The 26,813-nt window shown below is 32.7% G+C and overlaps 1 protein-coding gene and 1 long non-coding RNA gene across 2 annotated transcripts; both read right to left on the bottom strand.

Moving 5' to 3' along the window:
- LOC134264523 (uncharacterized) lies at nucleotides 1–26,813 on the bottom strand. Its single transcript, XM_062746813.1, has 7 exons — nucleotides 26,753–26,813; nucleotides 25,171–25,224; nucleotides 20,220–20,264; nucleotides 19,254–19,283; nucleotides 15,105–15,716; nucleotides 3,311–3,613; nucleotides 1–848 (listed from the first exon to the last, which is right to left on the bottom strand). Exons 5-7 carry the CDS (start codon nucleotides 15,640–15,642, stop codon nucleotides 397–399), a joined length of 1,293 nt encoding a protein of 430 aa, XP_062602797.1. The 5' UTR covers nucleotides 15,643–15,716; nucleotides 19,254–19,283; nucleotides 20,220–20,264; nucleotides 25,171–25,224; nucleotides 26,753–26,813; the 3' UTR covers nucleotides 1–396.
- LOC134264522 (uncharacterized) lies at nucleotides 22,662–24,931 on the bottom strand. Its single transcript, XR_009991545.1, has 4 exons — nucleotides 24,617–24,931; nucleotides 24,158–24,258; nucleotides 23,445–23,495; nucleotides 22,662–23,064 (listed from the first exon to the last, which is right to left on the bottom strand). It is a non-coding gene; the product is annotated as an uncharacterized LOC134264522 (long non-coding RNA).

Genomic DNA, 26,813 nt, shown 5'->3' with positions numbered 1-26,813 from the left:
ATTGCTTTGATCATAATATAAAATCCTTTTGTTGTATGCTCTTGCAATATAGAATTTTTTTGCCCTAAGCACATGAAATGAAATATTGTTTGTTCCGAATCCAGTATAAGATTTTTAATATCCTGTAAAGAATCTGTGACAACAATATGGAGGCAGTATCACCTACGTGTATACAGTATTAATGATCTAGTCGAGAAAAATCCATCAAAAATCAAAAGTGTAATGTCTATGTAAAAACTATACAGTTAACTAAACTTGAAATTTTATCATTGTTGTACAAGGACAAGTCCAGTCGTATAAATAGTCACTTACTTATCTGTATGAGGAGAACACTTCATGCGTCCGGAAATATGAGGAATAATTTCTGTAACAAGGTCTTTTTAAAAGTATATATTTTTATGATTTATCTTGTGGAAAGGTATACATTTCAGCACCAAATGTCTGGAGTATAGGTACAATTGGGGTTACAACAGTGGAAAAGTTAGTGTTTCCAACTATCATTCCAATGCAGTAAAGTCGATGTTTGTCTTCTTTTGTTGATGAGGAGTCAAGTTGATAAACGAATGCTCCTGAATCCCCAGCATCGGCAAAATCTTTATCAGATCCCTTGATTTCAAGTTGGGAATAGTATTTGATTTCTAGCGGGGTTGAAGAATGGCTTACATCCATTTCATCACTGTAACACCTGACAGATATTTCATTAAAACGCAGATAACCTTTTGTAAATCCAGATTTCGCTCCCAATTTGAAACATGGGTCTTTCAGGTGGTTACCATGATCCTGCATCTGATCATAATCTCGTACATTATCACCTTCACTGTACTCGGGAAGATTTTCCTTGCTTAAACCTGAATAAAAAGACATGATATAATAATTGTATTTATATGATTTTCGAGAGGTTTATAGTGTAAAATATGCAAAGAAATGAACAAAAATAATTTCCCGGCATCTTTGGGGCGTTCAGTTAAAATGTGGTAAATTACACTGTTAAATAAAACAAAGTGTAATAGTGAATTCAAAATTATTTATTTTGTATATCGTGCTATTATTAGCAATTAATCATTTTTATGCGCCCGGATTGATAGATCTGGGGCGTATATCGTTTTTGTCCTGTCTGTCTGTTTGTTTATTTGTCTGTTTGTCTGCAAACTTTAACCTTCGCCATAACTGTTGAATCAGTATAGGTAACATCACAGATGCCGAGTAGTATTGATTATATCGTTTTCATGGGGCGTGGAAACCGAGGGCGCAGAGCGAGTTGAGAGTTGTAAGCAACTTGTCGCATGTCTGATGACGTAAATTTCATTGAGAGTGTCAAAATTCAATAAAACAATTTTGACCTGATTTCTGGCTACTGCAGTGATATATGGTGGGGCTTGGAAAGTATTATCGCATATGTGATATGGGATATATCACCACCGAAAGATCAAAGACAATCACCGCAGATATGCGACAATGAAAGATAGAGACTTCATATTTGATATGCATACTTCACTAACTTAATTCTTTCAAATAGCACCAAGGTCAATGGCCTTGTGACCTTGACTGTGACATGTATGCTAAAAAAAGTTTTTTATCTGCAAACTTTAACCTTCGCAATACTTTTGAACCATGACAGTTAGAGACTTCATATTTGGTATGCGTATTTCACTAATTTAGCCGTTTCAAATGACATCAAGGTCAATGACCTTTTGACCTTGTCTGTGACCTGTATGCTAAAAATAGTTTTTTAGTACCTTAACTTTCGAACCATAGAAGATAGAGACTGCATATTTAGTATGCATACTCCACTAATTAATCTCTTTCAAATGACACAAAGGTCAATGACCTTGTGATTTTGACTGTCACCTTTATGCTAAAAGTTTTTTTCGTACCTTTACCATAAGTTATGAAGCACAAGAGATATAGACTTCATATTTGGTGTCCATACTTTACTAATAATTTCTTTTAAATGACACCAAGGTGAATGACCTTGATTGTGACATACATGCTAAAAATAGCTTTTTTAGAATTCTGTTGCCATTCTGCGCATAGTGTTTCACAAAACGTCTTGTTTTTTTAAGAAATTAACTACTTTCAAAAATATACCATCAATTATACGTGGGTTTCTTTTTTTTTGGGGGGGGGGGGATTTGAAAGACGTTTCTTTGGCTCTTTATTTTAACAATATAAACTCCCCTTTATCCAAGGACGCTTTGTACTATGTTTGTTTAAAATTGCCCTAGTACGAGGGGTGATCAAAAAGTTCAAGAACTAATTGAATAACTTACATAATAGAAATAATATTTGGTTTCAGTGTTGATTATATTTTAAATTAATCCTCTCCGATTTTAATGCACAGCAACCACCGTTTTGCGCATGCGCGAATCACGTGATACAGGCGGTCACGTGACCCCCTCCGTAGCGTTCTGTCACAAAAGCTGAACGATTTTTCTGAGTTCTATATTTCTCTCCATGTAAGCTAATTTTTATAACAAGAACAGTTTATAATGGTCAAATCTCGGCAACAGAATGGGTGGATAAGAATACCCTTTACAAAAATAAGCATGGCGACCATCAAAACCAAACTCTTCTGTCTCGGGAGAAACGTTTATTCAAGGTGGATAGAGAATGGATGCCTTCTTCCTATCATATCTATTATGTTTTAAATCTAAAGTAAACGATATTTTTAATAATTATATTATTGTGAAAATATTCAACTATTTTTCAAATTGTTAATTGGACGTCTTTGATAGCAAATTGCTTAATTAAAAACACACCTCCTTTTAAACTTGCTTTCACTGGGCAACATAACAAGTATCATTTTTAACCATCTACCTTTCTTCACTAAAACGATTAATTCAATCATTGATTGCCTTTATAGGAAGTCATTTGTCTTAATAAACTGTGTACAAATTATTATACGTTTCTTTCAAGGGATTTTTAATAAATATACAATAAATTTTACAGTCGTTTTTAAACGAGTACAACTTAGACAGCCAGTTTTCGTCACAATTGACCTACATAGTGATATCATTTTCACATTGTGAAGTCACAAACAAGGAGCAAAACTTTATTTAGCATATGCTATTTATAGAACTTGTGCATGGCTATGTGTGTTTTCTAATTTGAATTGTGGCTTTGTAGATATAGAGATAGTTCGCGAACTTTTTGATCACCCCTAGTACTTCAAACTGAAAATGTGAAAAGTTAACGGAGAGACGAACGGACGACGGATAACGGGTGATCAGAAAATCTCACTTAAGCTTTCTGCTCAGATGAGCTAAAACTTTGCTTTTATTGAAAACCAGTGCACTAAAAATCAAAATACCATTTCCGAGAAGACAAAAGTCTTCAGCAGTAAGATTTGAAAAAAGGCCTTTTTCAGGTTTTCGACTTTTAAGAATAACAAGAGAAGCATCCATGGTGCAGTCAGGAAATGGTGTCGTGGGAAAACAAGAATATGTATGAACACCGCAAATGTTGTTGCTATAAGCAGGCTGTACGATGTCAAACATCTCTGTTTCATAGCACTTCTTCGATAGGTTGAAGAGGACATGTGCACATGTAATAAATCCTATATCTCCATTGCTTGATTTTACAAATCCTCCAAGGGTACCCATAATTGACGAATCTGAAAAAAAACTTTACATATAAATATTTATACATAAGAAAGTACCCTTTCCCTTTAAATGTTAGTGTGCCAACGAAAGAATTGATGTGGTTGAAATAAACACATTGTCATGTAACTTAATACTTAGCATAGACGTTTCTATGCAAGTGAACTAAAATAATGCATATGGGCTACAAGCACTGATCCAGATTTTTTTTTTCAGGGGGATGGGGATCCACCCCCAGTGAAAATAATCTGACCTAGAAATTTGTTGAGAAGCCAAAAAAAAGATATCTCTCATAAAAGTGTAAATCCTTTTTTATAGGAGGTGTATGGCAGGGTTACAGGGTCGCTAACTTCCAAATCTTCTTGATAACTTTGACTTATCATACCAAATTAACATAATTCCATGTCTTTGAGGTTGGGGTGGGTGGGTTCCAAGTTCTACTTGTTTAGTATATAAAATACATAGCTCTGCAAATTCCCCATTCTAGATCTGTGCATGGGCTATACTTATCACTCGGATAAATTAAAACGTTTATTAATACAGACTTAGTACCTATGACATACAATAGGCTGTAGTTATTTTGACGTAATATTATGACGTCATAGTCCTCTTCTACACAAGTTTAATTAGAAGCTTCGGTGCATACCTTACTTTGTTCCACAAATATAATTATACATTTGCAATATCTCTTTATAGCAAATGGAAAATATCTGCATTTCCGTACGAAGTTTTTTTTACAAGTCATAGGTCATAATGTGACCTAATTGATCTTACGGTGCAATAACATCGACATAAAATTGTTTACTTTAATAAGCAATTAACATACACTTCATGTAAAAAAAGATTATATATACAAAATACTCAAGAAACATAGCAATAGTTTTATTTACAATGTAAACAAATATTAATTACAGTTATTGGCAATCAATTTAGCCGTGAACGCTTAAACTGTGTGTATAAGTTTCATGTCAACAGCTCTCTCTCTCTTCGTTTACTGGACGTTAAGCCTTATTTCTCTTATAGAACTGTTTTTGTTAAATCCTCACCATAAACTCTGCATGCTATCCAATAAATTTTCTTCCATCAAGCTTTACTCAAGAATAATTTGTAAATCGTTTGGAAAATATCGTAAGAATTGGTTCTGGACTCAAAAACTTTTTCATTTTTCCCAGATTTGTACCAAAATATATTTTTTACTGGACCGAGGTTAACTTATCTCAAATAAAACAACTTGTTAACGATGTTTTATAAGATTAAACATGCAATGATACTAAAAAAAATCAGTAATAACTGATTCAGGTGGAAAAGGTGTCACCCTAGTCAATGAGTATATACACTGCTGAAAATTTAAAGATATTTCATGATTTAAATAGCCAGAAGAAAAAAAAGAAATAAAAAAGACCAATAGATACTTTTTATTCTTGACTAACAATTGACCACAGATAGCCAAAGTATATTTCTCGAGAAGCCGGTATTAAACTGAATATATTTAATTCTATAAAGAGCCAAAAAAATCCACTACAATTTAATGCAATGCATCACGCCACAAGTAGCTGGCAAATACTTCGGCGTTGTAGTAACAATGTACAAGTAAGAAGTCGCCAACGTCTCTGTGTCTACATCATAAAGAAATATGTCATGCCGAAATCGTAGATTTAATGTTTTGATCAAATTTTATACTTGATTTCAAGTTATTTGTCTCGGACATGTGTCTCAATCTATTCCTTTCGACCGGAACTCCTCTGACTTTTTTTATCATCAAAATTTGGACATGTTTCTTGTCCCTTTGCAGCATCGAATATCGATTCACACAACTACAAATGCTTCCCAGAGAGCAATCAATTCATTTTAACTGATCACAAATTAAATAGCCTTTTACAAAAACAATACCTTCAAAATAGAATCATTTTTTATTGAATTCGAAGCGTAACCGTACAATGGCCGATATCAACATGTCTAAAATGAATTAAACAACCTGTAATTTTGTCTTCTGTATATGAACATTTCTTATTTGTACACGTACAAACTATAAGTATTTATAAAAGATTTTTTCACCATAATTATACTTGCAAATACAATTCTTTTATCTAAAATTATAATTAGCATACTTCTACTTGACGTTCGATAAATTTTACATGATAAATAAAAGATAAGTGTATACCATAAGCATTAACCCTTAGCAACGCAATTCTTAATTTAGAGGACCAGACACAGTGCTGCAATTTTCTTATTTCTTTTTTATATTGACATCGTTCTTAATACGTTATTGCTTATTGATAGTATTATTATAACAGCAAAGTGTTTCGTCATTGACATCAAATTGGTGTTCCAAAAATTTAAATCACGGCCCCAACTCCATCAGGGATCCAGCCGTTATTTCCAATGTGGCAAGATAGCATTTGTAAGCAAATTACCAATACTTTAATATTTAGTTGGTTTTGTTTGAACGATAGACATTAATAAGCGAGGCATTAAAAAGACGACTTTGATAGAATGAATTTAATGTATCAAATGTATGTTAAAATCTTGTTTCAAGTATTTAAAGACATTATGGAAATTATTTTTCCTTCTGTGTTAAAATTATTTTCAGACGAAAAAAAAAGATAACACTACACGCAAAAACCATTTTTGACTGAATAAAGGTTGAAAAAAGAATCAGATTTTACGATCAATGTGTATTGGTCCCGTTTGACAAACTAGGTAAACCATTGTTTTTTTAGCAAGGCGCATTATTTCATAGTACAATGTATTTATGAGAAAATGGATTGAATTCTACAAATTGTAACTCAAGATATACCAAGACCTCCATGTGTACATCAATACAAATCATAACAAACAGACACATAGCAGTTTCTAGTCAACTTTCTACCAATGCTCTGTCTTTGCAGGCAGGCAATGTTGTTTCCATGTTGAAAATATTTGAAGTAAGAGTTCCAACGTTAAATAACTATAGTTAAATGTTGTTTCAACTCTGAGAATTCAACATTGAAACATCAACGTTTTACAAGGTTGAAGCAGAAACATAATTTCAACGTTGAACTGCAACATAATTTCAACGTTGAAGCTGCAAAATAATTTAAACGTTGAATGCTCTTTGATATTTGTACGGTGGAGCAACCTTAAACATTCAACATATTTTCCACGTTGAATGCTCGCTGATATTTTAAAGTTGAAACTCCGACGATTTGAGAATAATTTTAATTAATTTATGATGCATATCATTTGAGATTTGAGAATAATTTAAATCAAATTATTAAAATAATTTACGATGCATATCATTTGTCGTTAATATTCAATTTTTTTTTACAATGTATAATAAATTGCAAATAATTACATTGATTAAACGTTGAAAATCCATGATGTATTGGCGTTGAAAATAAGGTGCTTATTACATGTACGTACATGTTGATTAAACGTTACTTTTTCTCACTATTTCAGCATTAAACATATTTTTCTATTTTTAATGTTGCTTGAACGCTAAAAATGAGGCATTTAGACGTTTAATAATATCGATATTTTCAAATCTCTTCATTTTGCATCTATATTACAAAACAGAAACACCAACTTTATCGAACAGATCTAGTTGACTGTTCAAAGAAAGAATATATAAGCGATTTTTTTTCTTAAAATGTCATTCATGGCCTTTTGTGCTTGATTAATAGGTGTTTCTTGACCTTTGAAAATGACCCTGATATTGAGAATAAAATACCCAAGTAATTTAAATCTTTTACAATTTCTAAAACATCGTCATTGTATTTAATTGTATGTTTGGGTGATGGTCCTTTTGAAAACAATGACAATTTCTGATTTCTTAACATTAACATGGAGTTTCCATGTTTTGCAATATACAGAAAATTCATTTAATGCATGTTGTAAATCATATGTTGTTTTACAATGCCTATAAGCCATTCGTCCGGTACCATCATAGAGTCAAAGATGAGACAAGAGCAATGAATATGGTGGTACTAATATGTTCATTGAGGAAATGATCGCTTCCGGGAGATTCGTTGTTTTTATTAGATCGTTTACCGACAACAAAATTTCATTCTGCATAATTGGACAATTAAGTGTTTCATCATATTTCATGATTTTTATTGAATCTGTTTCCTCCAAATCGACTTCAATAATATTTTTGAGAACGTTATACTGATTGTTTAAATCAGCTGTACGTGTGTTATTTTTATTTTGGATATTTTATATTTTCTAGTTTTCCTTTCTGTTGTTTGTTTGCAATTTTTTATATTATTTTCTGTGATTGATTTTGTCTATAGTCATTCATTATTGAATTCAAAACTTTTTTATACTCTTTGCTAGCTAGTTTAAATTTTACGTATAGCTAAGTTTTTTTTTCTCGCCGTTCTAGTACAATGACGATTAAACCAAGATTTTTACGGTATTTTTCTTTGCATTTTGAATTTTATGTTTGATATCAAACGATTGGGGAAACATTCATAATTTTTAAAACAGCACTGAGGTTACACCAAACCTGTAAATGAGCCTATGAGCCACAAAGATCACCTAAGTCAACATGACCTTGTGTTCTTCATCATTAGATATTCCTATGTTTAAAATAAAATGAAACCCCATTGTGGATCCCACCCTATACCCCGGAAGTCATGATTTTAAAACTTGAATCTAAACTACAATAGAATACGTCCATTTTAAAGTCTAATTATGGCTTTGCTGTTCCAGAAAAGATTTTTTAAAGGTCTTTTCCATATTTATTCCTATGTAATATAAAACTTAATTTTCGCTCCACATTATCCCAGGGGTCATAATATGAATATACTAAAATACACAACCTGAGGATGCTTCCAAATGAAAATGACCTTTCGTGGCTCTTTTGTTTTTCTTAGGAATAATTTTAAGATCTTTTAGCTTATATTTAAATTCTATAAATAAAAAAACAATGATCCTGAGCTGTATCCCCAAACTACCTGCGGGAATCATGACTTCAATAGTCTTGAAACTACACTACCTGAGAATACTTATTTATCATTATGATAGTGTATGGTTTTTCTGTTCTGGAGAGGATTTTAAAACATTTTACCCTCCATGTTCCTAGACTAAAATTTGATCCTACATTAAGGTTCCATAATGATTTGAACAAATATGAATGTACATTATGTTTTGAATCTTCAACATAGTGTTCAATTGTCTTGGACATTTGTTCTTGAGAAGGATCTTAAAAGATGCCTCAAATTTTCTGATATTCTTGATTTTTTTCGATTTGAAAGAAGATACGACCCTTTATTTGAATAAAATATATTCCTTTTTACCCAAGATAACAACTTAGATTGGATTGGCCGAATGGCTCTTCAGTCGTAGATGTGAGAAGACTACATAAAGACGGAAAGACCTGCAGATAGAAGGACAGATGATAGACAAAATAATTTTCAATCTGTACATATAAATTACATATCAAACATATCAACAAGAGGCCCAGGGGCCACAATGCTCACCTGAGCAATTGGCTAAGAAAAAGCACATTTCAGATTAGAACTGAAAGTTTACTGAGAAGGTGGGTGGGTGGGGGGGGGGGGAGGGCTTGAATTTTAACCCCCCAGGGGGTGATGATTTGAACAAACTAGAATCTACACTACATGAGGTTAGGGTTAGGGTTAGGGTTATAAATATCACTAAGCATGGCTTTGAAGTACTTGAAAAGAAGATTTTAAATGGTTTCCCTATATATTCCTATGTAAAACTTTTATCGGCCATTTGGCCCTTACACTACCCCTGGGGGTCATGATTTGAACAAATTAAAATCTACATTGCCTGGGGATGATTCCATAGGAGTTTCATCTTTCCTGTCTCAATGGTTCTTGAGAAGAAGATTTTTTTTCTACGCAGGGGGGATAAGTAAGCATACAAAACATTCTACCTTGACTTATTCAGTGCTACATTATGACGTCATAGAAGGCGAGATGACGTCAATTTTAAAACACAAGTTTTCGTAATATTGGTATTTAAGAAATAAGGTATCATTTTTAAACATCTATCGGGATATAAATACGGGTTGGTCACGAGATTAAATTCCATAAAGCCCGAAGGGCTTTATGATGAATTTAATCTCGTACCAACCCGTATTTATAGCCCGATAGATGTTTTAAAATGATACCTTATTACTTATATTTACATTTGTGACTTATTCATACTTTATATTTACTTGATTGTGACTTTAAGCGTGTGAAATGCGTTATTTTTCAAACTCAACGGCAAGTATGAAATCTACTGAACGCGCGTCGACCCTTTATGACGTCACTGAGAAATTACGTCAAACGATTATCCATACGCACATCTATGACCTCTTGACCCCGTACCTGTATTTATACAGTTATAGATACGCATTCCTTTTGGTAGTGTTATATAAAGGAAAACATTTGCAAATGTAAATATATAGAGATGTAATTTTACTCAAGAAAATGAATAGAAACGCGTAAACATTAACAAAAATCAAATGCTTTTATTTTGTTCTGCTGTATTTTGTCATTTTGATTAAAATCTACCACCGATGACGTCATATGTGTACATCAAGTAACTTGAGAAAAGATCAAGTCATGTAAAGAGAATTTGGCTTAGATGACATATACAAAGATACGTAAAATGGAGTATAAAGACAAATATCGTGAATATTTTGTGAAATTCATATGGAGTTCAGTTAATAAAACAGGCATGCTAATTTATTTTCATCGATTATATTCACATTCGAAAACAGTTAGCTATATACGTATCCCGGTCGGCCTTTCTTCTGTCATTCTTGACAAAAATAATGCAACAGAACAACAATAAGCTAGATATTTCTGAACATAAGATTTGTACAGACGGAAAGTTTGCCTTCTGACAAACTTGGAAAGTGCTGCTAGAATCCCGAGTTAAGCGTGGTTTTACGAAAAATACCTGTTAATATGTATAAAATTCAAAACACAGGGTAAGGTTTCCTGCGAATGTGTGGATTAATTATTTTACTGACAAAAGACTGGGATTCTAGCAGCACTTTTTAGTCAAAATAGATGTTTTTCAACTACATTATTTACTCAAAGAAATTATTTAACTCCGGGGGTATTGTTGTTCTGTTAGCTTTTTTATTAAGGAATATCTCGCTATAAATAGAAGTCACGTGATCTCGTGGTGGTGGTGCACGTCGCTGTGTTAGACACTCTTTTATCTCTTTGCAATAGATGAAAATAGTTTACGTTAATCAGCGGTTTTGGTAAATTTATCAAACCTAACTTTCTTTAAAAGTCTAATTTTCCCGAAAAATGACTTATATGCTTCCTTAACATACCCGCGTATATATTCCTATGTTAAACTTTGATCGGCCATTTTAGCCCCACCCTACTCCCGGAGATTATGATTTGAACAAACTTGAATTTACACTTCCTGAGGGTGATTCCCTATGAGTTTTATCTTTCCTGGCCCAGTGGTTCTTGAGAAGAAGTTTTTTAAAGATTTTTTCTATAAATTCCTATGTAAAACTTTGATCAGCCATTTTGGCCCCACCCTACCTTGGGGGGGTCATGATTTCAACAAACTTGAATCTACACTTCCTGAGGATGATTGTACATAAGTTTCATCTTTCCTGGCCCAGTGGTTCTTGAGAAGAAGATTTTTAAAGATTTTTTCCTATATATTCCTATGTAAAACTCTGATAGGCCATTTTGGCCCTACCCTATCCCCGGGGGTCATAATTTGAACAAACTTGAATCTACACTACCTGAGGATGATTGTACATAAGTTTCATCTTTCCTGGCTCAGTGGTTCTTATGAAGAAGATTTTTAGAGATTTTTTTTCCTATATATTCCTATGTAAAACTTTGATCGGCCAATTTGGCCCTACCCTATCCCCGGGGGTCATGATTTGAACAAACTTGAATTTACACTACCTGAGGGTGATTCCCTATGAGTTTCATCTTTCCTGGCCCAGCGGTTCTTGAGAAGAAGTTTTTTTAAGATTTTTTCTATAAATTCCTATGTAAAACTTTGATCAACCATTTTGGCCCCACCCTACCTCCGGGGGTCATGATTTCAACAAACTTGAATCTACACTACCTGAGGATGATTCTACATAAGTCTCATCTTTCCTGGCCCAGTGGTTCTTGAGAAGAAGATTTTTAAAGATTTTTTCCTATATATTCCTATGTAAAAATTTGATCGGCCATTTTGGCCCTACCTTATCCCTTGGGGTCATGAATTGCACAAACTTGAATCTACACTACCTGAGGATGATTCCACGTGAGTTTCATTTTTCCTGGCCCAGTGGTTCTCGAGAAGAAGTTTTTTAAAGAATTTTCCTATATATTCCTATGTAAAACTTTGATCGGCCATTTTAGCCCCACCCTATTCCCGGGGGTCATGATTTGAACAAACTTGAATTTACACTACCTGAGGGTGATTCCCTATGAGTTTCATCTTTCCTGGCCCAGTGGTTCTTGAGAAAAAAATTTTTTTAAAATATTTTTTTTTTTATAAATTCCTATGTAAAACTTTGATCAGCCATTTTGGCCCCACCCTACCTTCGGGGGTCATGATTTGAACAAACTTGAATCTACACTACCTGAGGATGATTGTACATAAGTTTCATCTTTCCTGGCCCAGTGGTTCTTGAGAAGAAGATTTTTAAAGATTTTTTCCTATATATTCCTATGTTAAACTTTGATCGGCCATTTTGGCCCTACCCTATCCCCGGGGGTCAAGATTTGCACAAACTTGAATCTACACTACCTGAGGATGATTCCACATAAGTTTCATTTTTCCTGGCCCAGTGGTTCTCGAGAAGAAGTTTTTTAAAGAATTTTCCTATATTTTCCTATGTAAAACTTTGATCGGCCATTTTGGCCCCACCTTTGCCCCGGGGGTCATGATTTGAACAAACTTGAATCTACACTACCTGAGGATGATTCCACATGAGTTTCATTTTTCCTGGCCCAGTGGTTCTCGAGAAGAAGTTTTTTAAAGAATTTTCCTATATTTTCCTATGTAAAACTTTGATCGGCCATTTTGGCCCCACCTTTGCCCCGGGGGTCATGATTTGAACAAACTTGAATCTACACTACCTGAGGATGATTCCACATGAGTTTCATCTTTCCTGGCCCAGTAGTTCTTGAGAAGAAGATTTTTTAAAAATGCCATTAATTTTTCTCTTATTCATAATTATCTCCCCTTGGAAAAGGGTGTGGCCATTTATTTGAACAAACTTGAATCCCCTTTATCCAAGGATACTTTGTAGCAAATTTGGTTGAAAATGGCCCAGCGGTTCTTGAGAAGAAGTCGAAAATGTGAAAAGTTTACAACGACGACAACAACGACGACAACGACAGACGACGGACAAATTTTGATCAGAATAGCTCACTTGAGCCTTCGGCTCAGGTGAGCTAAAAACCTTGAAAACCTAATATTGTAAAAAAAATTATTAAAAAGCAAAATTTTGATTTCTTTTAAGAGGGGTAAAAAGCAATTTCCGGTTATGGAATGAAAATCATTCAATGGTAAAATAACTGATTTGGCAAAGTAAGAGAACTTTTTTGGTACATAGTTTTATCCGGTATATAGTGTTCACTCTAAAATAAGGGTGTTGCGTTTCTATTTATTGTGTGTATGTAAAGGAGGTTTTTGTCTGTTATCCCATGAAACCTGAACTCAACGTAGCTTGCAAATTCAGTTTTACAAATATATATGTACATACCACTGTTAACATAAGCACTATAGTTCGAATTGTTCATAATATAATTAAATATTATTTTCTCAATCATCAGTCTGACATGTCTGTATCATATTTTGACATTTTACTAGGAAAAAATAAACGTTAATGGTAAACTATCAGCTAATCTTCATGATAGACATGTCGTCTTTTAAGTAAAATATATAAATATGAAATGATGTGGCAATCTCTGTAATATCTTTTATTTCAAGCTCACCGGGATATAGCGTAATGACATAAGAATAGAAATAACCATTGTTAATTGATTATATATCGTCAATATATCTAAATGATATAGCTGAAGGCAACAACAAGTGTTTTCTTCTTTTTATATGTAAGAATTTTATCAAATCTGCTTCATATGAATATAAAAAATATTTATGCTAATAACGGGGCACAAGTGATTCCCATGGGATTTTCAATAGACTGATAGAAAAATTGTCTCAAAATACCGCATATACATATTGATATTGTCAATTAGAAACTCAAACAGCTTCAAAATATCACTTTCAGAGTACTTTATCTGTTTACAATCCGAATGCTTTTTAACAAAATAATTTTGCAAAAGACCAAAGACAAGGTAAGCAAATTTACAAATTTACTAGTTTCATTTTATTTCAAAAAGCTGTCAATGATACCAAAAAGCCTTTATTTTATCTTGGGAAATGGTTGTACATTAAAATTTGTAAAAATGTAAATTTTAATGACTTTGATATTTTTAAAATTGTATGATTTCAAATTTTCAAAAGTACCCTTATCTGATTTACACCACCTCTTCAATATATCGTTGCACAGTACTCATGAAGTGTCTCCTAGGTTCACAACTGTTAATAATAATAGTGTGGTAAGGAGTAAAGACATATATTTGGTTGAACATTTACTTCATATGTATCTTTGTTTTAAACATTTTTATAATTTTAGAATTCAATATAGAAATGGAAATTCAAGTTCTTCCGATTAATAAGAATTGTTGAATTATTCAATTTTGACATGATTTTGACGAATATTCTCCTTAGAAAAAGGGCTATGGGTTTCCTTTGGATAGCCACTTGTAGAATTAAATCCCAGTTCTCTAAAATACAATTTAAATAATGAGCATTACAAACAAAGATAATGCTGTTTCCTGCTTTGCCCGCAGGGACCAGTATATACTGAGTGTGTAATCTATCTAATTATTCTTTTTTCACGTCTCAATTACTGAACACGGAAAAATTGTTGGTTTTCATGAACAATTTCTAAAACGAGAGAAATTATTGACAAAGAAGTAGATGAAACAAGAATATCAGCAGTTTTGTTTATAGTCATAATTTCTCAAATCAAATTGTAGAAACAATGATCTTTTCAGCAAATACTATCCATCCTAAAATCAAATGCTGTCCAACCTTTTTTTTATAATTTCTGTTAGACCATAATTACACACGGATTTTTCCATTCTTTCATAATTCTGGCACGGAGCACAGAGTTTGTTATTTTATTGAAGTATTAACCAATATCTTCAAGCCTATTTTATTTTCCAAATTTAAGGAGAACAAAAAATCAAAGAACTGTTCACTTTTCTAAGCCTGTTCGATGATATTAAGCCTCCTCCAAAGAAAAACAAATGTTTGTGTCATCTGTCCTTGATGGACTCTTGTGCTTGAATACTGTTCGTTATCTCCATATTTATATTTATTAAACGCACAAGTTGTACCGAGTTCACAAAAAGAAAGAAATAGTTACTTTCATTTATACATGATCAAAAAAAAAAAAAAAAAACTGGTGTTTTTGAATATTTCTTTAAAAAGTAGATCAAATAAAAGAAATACCTTTTGAGCTAATACTTGCACCTGTCAACAATGGATAAATATCTTCCTCAGACTTTGCAGAGTATACTTCGTTCGTGGATTGATAAAAGAATCCCTCCCTCACATCGGTCTTAATACCGTTGACAGTTGTCGGAAAATTGGATTCCTCAAGCGGTTTTACTCCTTTACAAGAGCAGTAAAATACGATGCATGGTTCAGGAACAATATCACATCCATTTTTCTTAGACCGATATGCAGATGCACCTATCATCTCTAAATTTGAGTGTTTCTGAAAAAGACTCCTTGAATGATTACGTATACAGTTTCTCGAATCTATATAGAATGTTTCATCAAATTCAATGTCTTGTTCTTTGCTAGCCACTTTTTCTCCTTCTTGAGACGGAAACTTAAACAGTTTGCAAACAATAGGGTAGGATTTTCCAGAATGATTGAAAATCTTTTCTTTAATAATCTTGACATCGTCAATAACCAACACAATAACTTTCTCGTTTGATCTGAATGTCCCACATTTTTTCTCACCTATATACAGTCGGACCATTTTTGAGCTCTTGTAATTCTTGTTGAACCAATTCCTGAATGCGAATAATATCTGCTCCTTGTCAAAAACATGACCTTCAAAGAAAAACAAAAATGAAAATATTCTTTAAACATGTAGGGAAAAAAAGCATACAATTTTCAATTTAATAGAAAATTAATGAGGCCATTATTTAATTCCTTATGGATAAATTAACGCAATTTCACAAAATACTGTAAAACAATTTTTATCTGCGAATTCTGCGACCTTCTTTAACTCGCTATTATTCGCCGCGAACCATTCATTTTGCTAAGGATTTGAAGGGAATGTTTCCTCGGTCGAGGAAATTAATCTTCGCGGATTGATTTTAGAATCACGAATCACGAATAAAAGATGACGCGAATTATAGTTGGTTTACAGTACTTAATGGGATAAACTCCAAAATTCAATTCACTTTAGAGATGAATGACGAAAATTTACAATTTCTTAATGTGTTGGTGGAGAATTAGAAGACTAGGATAACTACAGTTAATTATTATAAAACCATTACTTCACATCCATGGGCGGATACAGGATTTATGATTGGGGATAATGTTGTTGAGGCAAGGGGTCTGGGGGCCGCCATGAGGCCCCCAGTGGGTCCAGGGCGAAGCCCTGTTGGGGCCCAGGGGGCGAGACCCCGGGAAGCTCCTGGATTTTTGTGCATTTTAAGAGATAAACCAGGCACAATTATAGTGCATATTAAATTATTTTTGTTTAAAGTGACATATATGTCCGGATGTTTGTATTATTAAATAATAATTTCTCTTTGTATTGTATTAACACACATGCCACTAAAATAAATGATTTACTTACTTATTTACTAATATTGGTATTGGTTAGTTATATACCAAAGTGCGGGATTATTAATACTAGTTATATCATACTTTGAATGGTGGGGGTCAAGGAGTCGAAGCCTCCGGAAGCTCCTGGGTTTTCGTGTTTTTTAAGAGTAAAACCAGGCACAATAATAGTGCATATATTTTTCAATTATTTTTGTTAAAGTGACATATAGGTATGGGTGTTCTTTGAAAATTAATTGTATTGAATGTTTCTCGTTGTGTTGTATTATAACACACGTCACAATAATAAAGGATTTACTTACTTACAAACGGTGGTATTAGTTAGTTATGTACAAAAAAAAATGATGACATTATTATTACTTGTCATATCATACTTTGAATGGCGGGGGCCCAGGGGGCGAAGCGCCCGAAAGCTCTTGGGTTTCGTGTATTTAAGGTAGGATTCTTCTCATATTTCTAATATTTAAAAATTAATGAAATTTTCACAGAATCAAGAAGAAAATATCAGTAAGTGATAGTATCAGTGAAATTAATTTTGACCGTTTTATATTAGAGGCAAGGTCAGGTCAAGGTCATTATCTTTTTCCTTGACATTAAGAATAAAAAAATACTGTTGCCAATCATGTGATACCTACATCTTTTTTAAAAGTTTAAAGATTGTTCTTTTTGCATAAAAACACATTACTATATCGGGTCTATAGCTTGATATTACCAAGTTTACATTAATAATTTAACTTAACTGGATATTGGCTAATCCGAATTTTCTCTGTTTTCCTTAATTTTTTAGGATATATTAGTTATTTTCATATGCTTCCTATATTTAACTTTTTCTTATTTTCACATATAATAAAGTAGTCTTATAAATGTACAAGATGATACAAAAACAAAAAGTTTTGATCGTTTACTAAGAGAGAAAAAATACTTTTTATGGATTTTTGGCTCAAATCTTCACTTTGATTGGACGCGTTTAAAAGCTAACAACGTTCTAGTTTGTTTGAAAAATCATATTTATTTGATATATTTTGAAAGTTTAGTCCCTCTTTATTAATTTAACTTACATTTGAAAATTTCTCCAAGTCTTCGATTGTGTAAAAATTATAACTAAATTCATTGTTCTATTATAATTTTGAGAGGCAGAAAAGAAGATATTTTCATACGCCACCATTCCGCCAAAAATATAGTCCCTGCTAGTTTTCAAACGCAGTTTACCATTTCTATTTAAAATTGTACAATTGTCAAGAGGAAAGAAAAATATGGTCTTTTAAATTCCTTACACCTCAATATATAAGACATATAAGCAAATGTACTTTGAATGGTTCATCTAGTCAGAAACCAGAGAAGAATCCTACCTTAAAAGAGTAAAACCAGGCACAATACGAAGTAAAAAGTAAAAGTGGTTTTGGTTAGTTATGTACCGGCATTATCAATATTAGTCATATCATGAGTGCCCCCCCCCCCCCCCTTAAATCCGCTAGTGACATCAGTTCGATCCACATTATCGCATTGCAGCAGATAAACATTAGTACCACCGTATACAACGCGTAATATGGGGGAGTCGCTAAACAATTTTTCTCAAACACTTCGAAACTATTTGACAGATTTCATATTATTGTTGTTCAAGCGGTAAAAAAATGCATGATTTGCACAATTTACAAATCGTGTAGGGATTCTAAATGTCAAAACAGCAAAAAAGATCCTAGTTTGAGAAAACTAGACATATATGCTAGCCGGACAAATGACCAAGACAAAGCTGAACTATTTCTACCTTGCGTAGGCTATTTGTTTTGTTTTGTTTTGTTTTTTTTTCTTTTTGTTTGTTGGGGTTTTTTTTTTGTAAAAAAGAAAAAAAAACATCTTTCATATACGGGAAAAAGACATGAAGCGCATGTCTTCTGACTTCAAAGCGGTTAAAATCTACTCACCATACACTGAAAACGACTCCCCCATTCTTTTTAATGACTCCCCTGAATTACCCCTTGTATATGGTGAGTACGAACGTGAGACTGTCCCTAACAAGAACATACTATAGTAAACTATAGTTAACTAAAGTTATCAATGTAAAAACATTGGAACTTTGATTTACTCAATAGTGAAAACTTTGGAACTTTGATTTACTTTGGTAAAAACTTTGGAACTTTGATTTTCTGTATTAAAAACTTCGGAACTTTGATAAGGTACTATAAAACCTTTGGAATTATGTTTTTGCTTCCCATTTTATATTTTTATATTTTATTTAATTTCAAGAATAAGATTTATTAAAGTTTCAGAGAACGTTTAAAAAACTTGTCTCTTGCACAGATAAATAAGCAATATTTATGGGGAATAAATCAATAAGATCATTTAGAATCAAAATTTTTGCTTCCTTAATTTCAGATAACATTTTTTATTGTTAAATGTGAATATTGCATTTAAATTAATAACTTTGCATATTTAAATAAAGATGAACAACGAAACCAGCCTAAACAAATCAATATCACCCCCTTAAAAACAGACTAATAATAAAAAGAAAACATAATAAAACAAAATACAAACTTTAATACTTTGATTCACTATAGTAAAAACTTTGGAACTTTGATTTAAATTTAAAACTTTGATTTACTATAGGAATAGCTTTGGAACTTTGATTTACTACGGCAAAAACTTTGATACTTTGATTAACTATTGTGAAAACTTTGGAACTTTGATTTACTGTGGCGAAAACTTTGGAACTTTGATTTACTATGGTGAAAACTTTGGAACTTTGATTTACTTTAGTAACTGTTATAACTTTGGAACTGTTGTTTTCATACTTACGCAAAAACACTTCTGATTGTTCAACAGGGGCTAAAAAATAAAATTATTCAAATATTAAGTTTTACAATATTTTCTGCATATTTTATACATTTTATTAATATTAATAAAATGGATTGAACAGTATACATAAATTACTATGACCGTATAAATTTTGAATTTAGGGGAGGGGGGAGGTTATATGCAAAATTTACAACAAATACTGCACCTTTCTCACCCTAATAAATTCAAAATTTACAACATGTTACAATAACACGTACATTTGAGCATTTAAAATGTGTGAAATGCATAATTATTTTCAATTGGTACACATTTTTAAAATAAACTCTTAAATAAGTATGTGAATGGCTTAAAATGAAAAGTTGTTTACTTAACAATATGAACCAACACCATATAACCATTCATATTAACATTCAGAATCTCCATGTAGTGAAAATTCCAGATTAGCTTTGCCATAGGCTCTTGAGGTTTGTCTAAGCCTTTATATTTGGTGTATCTTTCATGAAAATACGGAGAGAAAATCAAATGAACGCCCTCTATTAAGAACAGAAAAGCTAACAGAAAGGGAACTAAAGTTAACATTGTTTCATGTAATGATTTTCTTCCTAATGTTGATTGAAACACAATTTTATTTTGCAAGTCAATGTATTACCTTTTTTGCGACGTAGCCAAAGTTTAAGGGCAGTAAATGAAAAAAGAGTAACAAACACTGCCAGAGAAATTACAATGACGAAGATTATGGGTTGTCTGTCCACTTCAACTGTTACTGTAACTGGTTCCGGGGTAAATGTAGTGGATGGGAATTCAGTGGTACCCTCAGGTCGTGACACCTTACTGGTGTTGACGAATCTTTAAAAAAAATTATAAATCTTAAAACAATTAAGTGAACGGCGAATAAAAACTTTTATATAGGCACACAGAATAAGATATCCTAATGTAATAAAACAAAAGAAAAAGTAGAAAACTTACAGCAAATGCATCGTTCTTCCGATTTAAGAAGAAGGCAGGCTAAATCTAAACAAAAAAGATTCACTTGGTCAAACATTATTTACAATGAAATATGCATTACTATTTATTATGAGTCCTTTTCATTTTAAATACATAAATATTGGCGTTTGAATAGGTCTGTATTTTAAAGTTCATGTACATGATGCACTCCCTTGAAAACTCTCTATGATTTTTTTTTATTTTACATCTGGTTTGACTTAGGAGACGCTCTTTTGATTTTCTGAGAAGCTAATTAAGGGGTAAAATGCGATTATTTTTTCCATTAAAAATGTTTATTTTCATGTCCATGAAGAAAAGACTATTCATATTCAAGATGAAGGGTACAGGTTACTATTTTTTTTCTTGTCATATGAATGAGAATTGACGACACCAGAAGTGTGATTGCTCAAACTCCAAACACCTTTTCGTCTGTGTGAGAGTATGGGAATATGTATGGAAATAAGGGGATATGTACATGTTACACCTGGTACATGTATGCACAGAATGATTATTTATTTTCCAGTGTCGTAGATCGATTTTGAAAGTGAACTCCTGCCAATATATTCAGTCTTTCTATTCCCTAGAAAATAATGTGTAGGCTACAGCCTTAAGTTTCTTGCCTATATGGAATTTACGCTACTGAATTGGCGATATTGAAACTTCTTCTCTTTTGTATCTTGTCACACTTGGAAACTTTTTTCCAAGACCAAATGAATTTATCTTCAAAGAACTTGATAAAATCATCATAACTGATAATGTAACCTACCCTACTCGTGGAATTAATTGGATAACGGTGCAATTTTTGTCCTGGTTTACATTAATAGATACTTTATCTACTTCAAAAGCACAAAAAGTAGATAGATAATCGATATTTTACTGAGACAGGGTGTGAAACACTCATGTACCCTCTTGTAGAAAAAACAAAATGATCACTGTTATAAAGACTGTCTACATTCTATGTCATAGCACATGGCAAATAAATACTTTTGAACATAAATTACAAGGATAAGGATAATATTTAATAATTTCAGGCTAAGGTACACATTTCTGCTTAAAACTACGTAAATGTTGAAGAATTAATCTGATTTTACTAATAAAGTAACAGAGCTCAAAATAGAAAAAAAAGCTCTCTATTAGAATAATTAATTTGTTTACCCTGATTTTTTGTCTTTATTTATAGCAACCAATGCTTGAAGTATCCTTTAGGCATGATACATTTATTGGTCATCTGTTATTTCACTGAGATATGGGGTAAAACATGCAGGTACCCCCATTGCAGTTCAATAGCTCAAGCCTTTTATGTTGACAAAGATATATATAAATCAGCTTAAAAGTGAAATATTCCTTTTAAGAACAATTTTATCATTATTTACACACCCTTTCCTAACCACAAACATAAATTTTATTCTCAATTTAATTCTTTATTCATTATATACTGTGGATATGTCCACTACTGATGATCTGATGACTTTCCGGGATGCTTATTACTACTTATAAAACTAGAGGTACTGTGAGCAATGAGCTCACTAAATGATACCCCCCGCCTCCCATATGATTATAATGGCAAAGTCCATGTTTTGCGGTGGCCGGGAAACCCAAAATATTTGTCAGATCAAAAAATAAAATAGGAGGTGCACAATGGCAATATGTAATGAAGATTCTGTGAAAGTTTCATTAAATTCACTCAGTGGTTTAAGAGGAGTTGAGGATAAGAGATGGGTACCCCAAAGCGTAACAGACGGACGGACGGAATTAACGATTACTATATACCCTAATGTAGATTTTCCGCAACTTCCATGGAATTCCAAAGCATATTCCATGGAATTCCATGGAATTTTTGTTCCGCGGAATTCTTTAGAATTCTCCGGAGTATTGGGACGGAACTTTTTTCGGAATGATTTGGAATTTTGAATCTAGCCTGGAAAAGAGCGGAACAATGCCAGAATGGAAATTTGCGGAGGAAATCCGTGGAATTCCAGGATATTTGTAAATCTAAGGAATTCCATGGAAATCCATGGAATTCCAGGATTCCAAATACATGTACAAAGAAAACTGAAATAATTAGTGCCAAATAATTACAAAAAAAAATCGATAACATCACAATGTTTCATAGATCAAATCTATATTTTCAAAATAAAAAATTAATTGTTTCTTTTACAATGTTTTTTGAGACAAATATTGCATATGATATAACTCTCAGATGTACAATATAAGCACACTTTCATAAAATACTCTCACGGAGAGTATTTTACATTAAAGGTTATTTACAGAGAAAATATGATTACCGGAGAATCAGTCATTTTGGTCAAATTAATGATAATCATGTTATGATATACATGAATTTAGTAAACTCCAGTCTGCATTTCCTAAAATAAGAAGTAAGTTTTAATAAATGAAATTAGCTATGGAATTGGAATAGTCATTGAGACCTCAACAAAGTATACATTTACAATGAACTGCCAGTGGCTTTTCATGCTTATGTACTGGTACAAAGTTATTGACTAGAGTGACAAACACATGTATTACATGCAAAAAATATGTACTACACAACTATATTGATACAATGATCCCATAAAATCAACAGATGATATTTCTCCTCAACGTACGTGCCAAAGATCCCAATTAATGAAGATCCAAAACTTCTGACGTGTTTGCTAGAGAATCATGCACTTCCTCACTGATATTCTATGAAATTAGTAAATGGTTATGTTAGAAGGTTGACAGTTAATTGGTGTCACGAACGGATTCACTTTCAGTACGAAAGCTCAGAAAGTTCGATGTTGATCATTCCAACAGACACTTCAAACTTTCGATCCTTACACGATTTCTGAAAGAAAAAGATGACCATTAAGATGCATCATTATTGATATCCATATAAATATATGACAAACAATAAACAAAAGCTATACAAAACAATTGATTTTTTTTGACCTGGCAAATCAGTTTACTATGGAATATGAATTAATTCACTATCTTGCAATTTTTTGTTCAAATTAGGATTAATTCTGATGAATGTATAAATGTGAAAAGTTTATAGATGACAGACAACATCAGGCACTGATCAAAAAACTCACTTAGGCCTTAAAATGGTTCAGGTAAGCTAAAACAAAAAGGTTTGAGCTCAAGCTCAATGCCTGACTAACACTGAAAAAGATAATTTCAATTCATGTGATTTTATTGATTTAGAAAATAATTCAGAAATCTTACCTTTATGTTTTTCTTTTCATACACCTCTTGTCCTTGTGAGCACCTGGATTCCTGTAAAGTGCATGTATACTTCATATTAGATGATTGCTATTTGATCTAAAGTAATTAGGCATGTCTGTGCAGTTTTCATGTTTACATTACCTGTCAGAATGCATTGTTATTAATTATTTGAATAAGGAATTTAAGCGTGTTAAGAATATAAACCTTTAAATTTTGTTTCCTTGGCAAAGTTGCAATAATTTTTTTAATAGCGAGCGCAGCGAGCGTCGTGTAGCGAGCTCAATATACTATAACGTGTATGAATGGAGGAAATTTGGGTTGAAATCTTCACGTCGTTCCAAGAAATTTTTATCTCACAGCATGAAAGAATTCCAAACTCCCAATAATCCTTTGCGGTGAAGAGTCAACAGGACTTTTTATTTGACGTCATACTTTCGTCACTTAAACGGCTCAGGTATTTCGGATTTTGTAGGAAGCTTCCGAAAAATTCAGAATCTCTATCCCAGTGCCTGGGAAGTGGGAATTGACTTGTTATTCTGTTCAACTGAGGATAGGCAGTGCAAGTAAAATCTGTATAAAGGATTTTGAAAGTAAATAACTGCGCTCGCCCCCAACGGTCGCACCGTAGAACACATTATTATGCTAATAGACATGGATTAATAAAATCAGAGTTAGTTAACTTGGATTGAGCGATAATTTGAGCTCGTTCTCACCATATTCACAAGCCTAGAGACTGACTGGCTAAGCATCTACATCCACCAAGTTATCAAACGCCAGCGCTGAGGGGATCATCTCAGGCACAATGCAGCAACAGCTATAAAATAATTAAAATAAGAGCTGAAAATTATCATGAACACGCCTTATAATAAATATAATTAATTACATTGTACATCATACTCTGTAAATGTTATCTTGACTTGAACAAAGGAACATATAGGTAAAATTCTTTACACAAGTTCGATCCCAAACGAGGACATTCGGGTTAAAATCCATGATCTTAATGAGATGTTTAGAGTTTTTAAATAATTATTACAAAATTGAAATAGTGCAATAACGATTTCACCGTTAGGCAGTTTATGTGTGACTGTGTGGTGCCCAGACTATAAATGAACAGGTAGCAGAAGCGTTCTTCATTCAAGGACACATAAAATACTGTACAATATTGTACCTACCGGGTCTTAAAATGTCTTCATCTTCTTCCATCTAAAGCTAATCAAGATTCCCCTGTTCTAGACACTCTCTTTCCAACTTTCCTTCTGTGCAACATCAACATGACATTCGATATTTTTGAATTTCGGCTTGTTGTTTAAATTAATTGTTCATCGAGCCCGACTTCGATCCCGATGTTATTGTACTATTGGTCGACAGTTAAAAAAATTCTAAGTAATTTTCCACAGTTTTCCAGAGCAGAAAATGGCTAAGTTTCTCATTTTATCATTTTTTCCAAAGAATTCCACTACTTTCCAAAGCAAAAAATGTCTAAGTCCATTTATTTTTTCAAGTTCCAAAATATTCCAAAAACTTCCAGACACACTTTTCGACTTTAGTATGGAAACGAATGGAATTCCATGGAATTCCAAAACTTTTCCAAACCCTTTGGAAAATCTACATTAGGGTTAACCCTCCCGCTTTTCAAGCGAGGGGTATAACAATTATAAGCAATATATAAAATGTCTTTCCAGCAAAATTGTCTAAATCATTAGTAACATGTGTTGTTGGTTTTTACCTGAGTTCGTATGTAGAAAATTTGCCGTCAAAAACGAAAGTAGGAAAATCCCATCTACAGAGCATACAAATTGTGTATAAATGAAAACAATAAACAGAAAGTTTTATTTAATGACATAATAGCTAATTATTCACCATGTTTTCTGTACATAGGTATCAGAAATATTTGAGATATACCCCAATGCAATCATAAACGTCTAGTGTCACTATAACCTCTTAGGCAAAAAAATATACCGCATCTGAAATGCATGTCCGGCTTTTGACCTCGCGCTTTTAATTTAAATCAATTCAATTTTCTGCTACATACTATATGAATCTCAATCCTTGCACAAAAATACCCTCAGTCATCTTTTTACACCCCTTCAACATTTCTGTAGACGTTGTCGACAATTTTGCTAATGATATATGTACCATAATTTTCTAAACCGAAAACGGCAAAATCCAGCTTCCGGTTTACCACGAGTAGCCCTTTACTTTAAATGCAATATATACAAAAATATACCGATAAAATGCAATATATACAAATATGGAAGACACTTGCCTAGTGTAAAATTAAACAATCTGTTCAGAAATCCCTGCCACTTGGCTATACCAACGCCAATTGCCACTTCGCTATACCAACGCCACTTGGCTAAACAAATGTCACTTGGTAATACTATACCACCTTGGCTGTATATATTCCACTTCGTACTAACTCGTGAACTGGTTAGAAAGCTCAATGTACACTGTTTCAGCTACATTATTTAGTTCAACAGTTGTAAATATGGGCCCTTAACCTTACAACTGTCACCACCAACACTTCTTTCTCCAACAACTTGATCCCAAGCGTCCTACACTGGAACCACCGGCCATTTGCTTACTTATAAAATCTTCATATCAATGATTATAAGTGCGGGAATACGTATCTCTCAATTTTCGAGCATACTTTGCTATCTTAACAAAAGTTTTGTGTTTGTGGTTTTTTTTATTTATATGATATATTTTGTTGTAGAGGCAATTAATCAGATAACTTGTTAATTACATTATTTACAATAATTTATTGATTATACAACATACAACAAGGGAGATAACTCCCTAACGTTTCAATAAAATAACAAAATGATAATTTTGCTTCTTCACTGCTGTAAAATAAACTTTTACTTATATTTACGAAAAGAAATCTTTAGAATTTAGATTAAGGACATAACCTACCGGGTATTATCTGCTGTAATAATTCAGACGCATATATAAACATTTGTGCACACATTTCTTAGTTAATTTTAAAAGTTCATTGGTTTTATAAGTGTAGATTGACTTCTGTAGTAAGATGTACTCTATAATTAGCAGTGATTGTTTATAAGTACATGTAATTGAATCAATTTTGATATACAGACTGTAACTCTTAATACAGTTTTTCTTAACAGTTTGAACGACTTGTTACCTACTGATATACCTTACAACGGAAAATTAAGATTTTTTCCCTCATTCTTAGATTGAAATTTATCGAGATTCCTGCCATGTTTTGAAAAATAATATCAATATGGCTTTGAAATCGTTCACAACGAAAAGGCAAAAAAAAAATAAAATGTAACACAGTTTCTCACCTAAGAAAATGACCTCGGTACAGGAGCCAAACTGAATTCGACGACAACGGGGGTTTGGAAT

Source organism: Saccostrea cucullata, unplaced genomic scaffold, assembly GCF_032062105.1.
Source record: "Saccostrea cucullata isolate Sc308-1 unplaced genomic scaffold, CSIRO_AGI_Scuc_v1 ctg1065, whole genome shotgun sequence".
In the NCBI taxonomy this organism is placed as follows: domain Eukaryota; kingdom Metazoa; phylum Mollusca; class Bivalvia; order Ostreida; family Ostreidae; genus Saccostrea; species Saccostrea cuccullata.
Note: the sequence above shows the minus strand (reverse complement) of the source record. Positions and strands in the feature narration are given on the sequence as shown.

Excerpts from the sequence above, each read along its gene's own strand:
- LOC134264523 (XM_062746813.1), bottom strand. The coding sequence starts at position 15,642 with ATGGTCCGACTGTATATAGGTGAGAAAAAATGTGGGACATTCAGATCA. Across the intron at positions 3,614-15,104 it reads TGCAAGTATTAGCTCAAAAG|ATTCGTCAATTATGGGTACC; the intron begins GTATTTCTTTTA and ends GTTTTTTTTCAG. Across the intron at positions 849-3,310 it reads CTTTTGTCTTCTCGGAAATG|GTTTAAGCAAGGAAAATCTT; the intron begins GTATTTTGATTT and ends CTTTTTATTCAG.